At 51.1% G+C, this 5,504-nt stretch overlaps 1 protein-coding gene across 1 annotated transcript; it reads left to right on the forward strand.

The window, feature by feature from the left end:
• The first annotated feature begins 297 nt into the window (after positions 1-297).
• On the forward strand, positions 298-2,479 carry LOC123115911 (homeobox protein Hox-A4). The gene is made up of 4 exons (XM_044536953.1): positions 298-607; positions 712-819; positions 960-1,152; positions 2,080-2,479. Exons 1-4 carry the CDS (start codon positions 380-382, stop codon positions 2,226-2,228), a joined length of 678 nt encoding a protein of 225 aa, XP_044392888.1. The 5' UTR covers positions 298-379; the 3' UTR covers positions 2,229-2,479.
• Positions 2,480-5,504: the final 3,025 nt, after the last annotated feature.

Genomic DNA, 5,504 nt, shown 5'->3' on the forward strand with positions numbered 1-5,504 from the left:
GAACCGGCGGAACGGTTCGGCCGGTGCGCCGTTTGTAAAACTTCCCTTGAATTTTCCACAAAGATACAATCATATCGCCAATGAGTACTCCAAAACAAACACCAAGTATTAATTGTATATTAACTGTACAATCGTATCTCTTAGAAACAGGGGGAGCAAAATAAGGACTCTAAGAAAGAAAAGGAGAACAACCCACAGAAAAGAAAAGGAAAGAAATGGGGCGGAAAAATCTCAATCTCCAGTTCCCAACTATAAATGCACACCTCCACCCCCACGACGCCTCGGAGCCGCCTCCTCCTCCCTCCCTCCCTTCCCTCCCCGCTCTCCCGGCCCCCATTCCCGCACTACCCAAGCCCGCGTGCTCGCCCCGCCTCCTCCCATGGCCGACTGCTACGCGCCGGCGGACATGGACGAGCTCCACAGGCGGTGGCTGCCGCGGGAGATCTTTGCCGATATTGGCATCGCCGACGCCGCCCCGCCATCCGCCGCCGCCGTCGAGGACGTCGCGGTGCACCTCACCGGCATCCTCGGCAGCAAGGAGGGGCTTCCGCGCCCGCCTCCGCCTCCGCCGGCACCGGCCCCTCACCACCGCCACCACGCGTCGCAGGTTCGTAGGCGCTTTCTCGGCGGACAGCAAACATTCGGGGTTTTGGTTGGTTATATATGCTCGGTTAACTGATCGAGGTGGCGTACGTGTGTGGTTGTTTGCAGGTCTCGGGGCTGGGAGGGACGGCTCCTGTGGTGTACGGCGGGGGGAGTAATGGTGGCGGCGTGCCGGCGCCGTGGCCGGTCTTGCCCTACTCGCCGCCCCAGTGGCAGGTGAGCGGACGCGGCTCTGTTACTGCTCCTCCCTTCTTTTAATGCCTAACTTTTTTTGTTTTTTCGTTTTCCCCTTGTTGCATTGTGAGTTCGATTTCTGCACCCTTTTTTAACGCTGGTGATGATTGCTTTCCTTCCAGGTCCCGACCAATTTCGTCAACGGCGGCGGCAGCACCCGTTTCCTGGGCCCAAGGCATGCTCCGCCACGGCCCTCCCACGGCCCTCCGCCGGCCAAGCGGCGTCTCGGCGGCACCGGTGGTACCGGCGTGTTCCTGCCGCGAGCTCCGGTGTACCAGTACCAGCACAAGGCTGCAACCAAATCTCCGGCCAAAGGTAAGGCCCGGCGCCTCACCCTGCCGTACGGCAGAGGATCCTCGTCCTCTTCCTTGTTTTCTTGTGTTCTGTTCTGCGTTACTGCTGCTGCGGTTTGGGTTTTGCATGGATCTCGTGTTGGGCTTTGGGCCGCTTGGGTGCATGTTTGGGAATACCATATCTTCGCTGCATTCGCGTGAACCTACTGCGCATGCTTCATCAGTTATTGATGTTTTCCTTGGCATGAAGTAGTAGTACTCTTAAGTCATTTTAGATTGTGCACCGCGACCAAGAAAGAGTAAAAAACGAGAGAATTTAATATTTATTTGCTAATTAATAGCATTGCGTGCAATGAATTAACCATTGCATGTCGTGTTTGGTAGTCTCGAGTCATTAAAAGCATGCACACCCAACATATTTTATTGGTTGATATGTCAAGAAACAAAAAACGAGATAGAAGTTAATGTACTGCGCCTAAGTATTTTGGGATTATTTGGTTTTCGTAAGATGACTTACACACCTAGACGACGGAGTAGTAGTAGTACTTTTCGAGCATTGCGAGGCTTTAATTGGTCGAATTGAACACGCTGATTACCCCACCCCATGGATATGCTGCAATATTACCCATGAATGAATGAATGATAAATCGCCCGTTACCACCTGATGATAGATAGGAGTAGAGCCCACATGCGACTCGACTGTTCCATCGGATGCCATGCCATGCCATGGAAAACAGAGATGGATCTCTGCAATGCAGGAACCCTGCGTTTTGGACAGTGCGCTCTGCCCCGTGCAGGAGTAAATCTGTTGCCATCAAAGCACCCAGCCAGCCCTGGGCTCTGCCGACCCTGACACTTTGCATCTTTACCTGTTGATTTGCGTTTTTCTCCACAGCTACAAAAGATTGCTTAATTATGGCCATTCATTTGTTGTTATGTACGTACGCAGGCAGGAATCCACCAAAGGAGTTACTTCAGGGGCAGTACCAGCCAGTGCAGCAGCAGCAACGCGCAGACCAAGAGGAGGCAGCGGAGACGACGCAGAAGCAAAAGGCAAGCGCAGCATTGCTAGCGCTGCCCCAGGAGTGGACTTACTGAGCGGGATGAGATGATGGCGAACAAACCAGTGCAGTAGCTAGCAGATGTTTAGTGTTGTTTTATCGCGTCATGCAGGCAGCAATAATAATAATGAATAAAATATGACTAATAAGGAGTGCAGTTTTGGTGTAGTAGGGTGGGTGGGATTACAGTCTTATAATAGTACCATTAGCTGAGAAAACTATGGCGGATCCCTTGGTGTATCATCATCTTGTACTACCATCAGCAGTAATAAAGTGGCGGCTATGATGAATAAAGGTTGTGCCATCTCCAAGAATTGTTATCCTTCTGTCGAGTTTGCTGCTGCAATGCAATGCAGACGTACTAGTGGTAACTTTCTTTTTACTCCGTTGGCTGGCCATATCTGGTTCGGAGTACAGCATGGGGCGCACGCGACAGAAGGCGATGCCCAAATTGCAGCCCTGGAATGGAAAGTGGGCAGTGGTTCGTGCAGGACACACAGTACACAGAGCAGGCGCAGCAGCACGGTGGCTTTTCTCAGTCTCCTACACCCTCCTGCCTGCTCACGGACAAGGTGGCCACTGCTGGCCCAAGAAACCGGTCAAAAGCATCCTAGACCGTGGTATTGTTTAGTTTATTTCTGTGCTGTTTCTCCGAGACAAGATAGGACAAGCATCAATGGTGGGAGGAGGCACTGATCCGACCGTGGATCCTCCGCGGCACGCCCCGTGTTCCGAGAAACTATAGTGTTTCTTTACCGTGGAAGAAGCATGGGCGCCGGTTCGATTGATCTCTTGGTTTGGCCTTTTTTTTGAAACGAAGGCAAAAGTTTTGCCTTATTCATTGATTAAGAAGAAGAGAGTTGCCTGGTTAATTTACGGAAAACCAGGCGAAGACCGTCTCTTGGTTTGGCCTTCATGTCAGCACGACGTTTTGGCATCAATTTGAGACGGTAAGAGCAACGTTGACCCAAACGGACAGCGATTTTGTCCGTTTAGGCTGGCCACCCGCTTGATATCTGTTTTTTTAGTCGGCAATGCACCCAACACGAGCATGTTAACGAGGTTACTGTCCCAGAATTAGCTGAAGCACTAATGCTAAGGCGTGCGGTGACTCTCACCCGTGAGGAAGAATTTTCAAGAGCCGTTTTTCAGTCAGATTGTTTGTCACTTATCTAGAGAATCAATGCTTTGATCAATCACTGCTGATATTAAGAAGTTGGCGTTGTTCTTCTCGTCTGTACGCTTTAGTCATGTAAATTGTTTATCGAATGTCGCGGCACATATTCTAGCTAGATCTTGTGAGTCCTCCAGTGACTCTATTTTTCATGTAAACTCGGATTGTATCCCGGAGGCACTCTCTTGATAATACTTGATCAATAAAGCGCGATATTCCTAGAAAAAACACGCCGGTCCATATTTGCCGGCGTGGCCGACTGGCCGACCCTTTTCAACAAATATGCACACATTTTGCATTATTTCACAAGCAAATATATAGTTTCACAACCAAATAAAGCATAGTTTTACAAGCCGAATAAAAATTAAATTGTCTCACATAGTTTTACAAGCCGAATAAAAAAATACATCTATTGGTTGCCAACATGAGCCCACATATACTCAACCAAATCATTTTGCAGCTGCATGTGAGATTCCCAATCATGTATTTCATGATGAAATTGGATGAACTGTTCAAACGTTGCCGCTCCTCCATGCTCAGGCACAACATTCTCACCCTGAAATTGAAACCCTTGATTGTAGATACGTACCGTACGCTCATCTTCTACTATCGTATTGTGCATGATCACACAAACAGTCATCACCTCCCACAGCTCTTCGTGCGCCAAGTCCTAGCAGGATACCGAACGATGTCCCCATCGAGATTGCAGAACACCAAAGGCACGCTCAACGTCCTTCCTAGCACTCTCTTGCTCTTGGGCAAATCTGTTCCTCTTCTATCCGGCGAGGTTGGGGATTGTCTTCACAATAGTGGTCCACTGAGGATAGATACCGTCACCTAGGTAGTATCCTTTGTCGTAGTTGTGGCCGTTAATGGTAACATTCACCGGCGAGTTGTTGCCTTCGACAAGCCTTGCAAACACCAGCGAGCGTTGAAGCACGTTGATATCATTGTGTGATCCGGCCATGCCAAAAAAAGAGTGCCAGATCCAGAGATCTTGTGAGCCCACGGCCTCAAGTATGACAGTGCAAGCCATGACATGGCCCTTATACTACCCTTGCCAAGTAGAAGGGCAGTTCTTCCACTCCTAGTGCATGTAGTCTATGCTGCCAAGCATCCCTGGGAAGCCCCTGCTGGCATTCATCGCAAACAAGTGGGATGTATCTTGAGGAATCGACTCTCTCAAGTACTCAGGACCAAACACAGCAATCACAGCCTTGCAGAACTTGTACATGGAGTCTAGGCATGTAGACTCGCTCATACGGACGTACTCATCAATGAGATCACCGGGCACTCCGTATGCAAGCATCCGGACAGCTGCAGTGCATTACTGATAATAGAGAAGCCAATCTTTCCAAGGGCATCCTCTTTGCACTTGAAATAGTCATCGTATCCGACCACCCCTCTCTAATACGATTGAAAAGATGCCTACTCGTACGAAAGGGCCACCGGAATTTCTGATGTTTGAACAGCGGGTTGGTTGTGTCAAAGTAGACCTTCCAAAGAAGAAAATGGCTGCTCTCTCAGTTGCGATTCAATGCTGGAAGGTGCCCTGGATGGAGCCACGGAACAACGACCGCTGGCTATTAAGGTGGTGATGGACCAACACAGCAGCCAAGATCTCCTCCTCCTCATCGTACGAGGAATCGCCGGAGTCGCAAAGGAAATTATGGAAAAAGTACTCGTCGGCGGAGTCCATTTTGTACCTTGGCAAACTATCAAACAACTTGCAGGGGTCGACGAAGGAGCCGGCTAGCGAAGGAAGGTGCGCCTCCCTTGGACCAGGTGGCTGGCCTGGAGGCGTCCGACGAGCATGTCAGCGTCCCACGAGCTTGCCGATGTCAGGACGAAGGAGCTGGCTGGGGCGGCGAGGCGGCTTCCTGCTCACGACAACATCGGGGAGGTGGGGATGGGAAGCTTCGGTGCCCAAGCGGCGAGACGATGGTGGCGGCGACATGGGAGGTGGCGGCGTTGGGGGAGATGTTGCGACACCGGCTGCTGGCAGAGGCACCGGAAAATGGGTGGCGGAGGCGACATGGCGGAGGCGGGCGAGGGTTTGCTGTCGATCTTGGGGTGGGAGAGGATGGCCAATGTGCCACCGACTAGCGGGCCATGGGGGAGTAGGCGGCCGCCGCGCAC

This window comes from Triticum aestivum, chromosome 5B (assembly GCF_018294505.1).
Source record: "Triticum aestivum cultivar Chinese Spring chromosome 5B, IWGSC CS RefSeq v2.1, whole genome shotgun sequence".
Taxonomy (NCBI): domain Eukaryota; kingdom Viridiplantae; phylum Streptophyta; class Magnoliopsida; order Poales; family Poaceae; genus Triticum; species Triticum aestivum.

Coding starts and splice junctions, on each gene's coding strand:
- LOC123115911 (XM_044536953.1), top strand. CDS start 380: ATGGCCGACTGCTACGCGCCGGCGGACATGGACGAGCTCCACAGGCGG. Junction 608..711: donor ACCGCCACCACGCGTCGCAG/GTTCGTAGGCGC, acceptor GGTTGTTTGCAG/GTCTCGGGGCTGGGAGGGAC. Junction 1,153..2,079: donor AACCAAATCTCCGGCCAAAG/GTAAGGCCCGGC, acceptor GTACGTACGCAG/GCAGGAATCCACCAAAGGAG.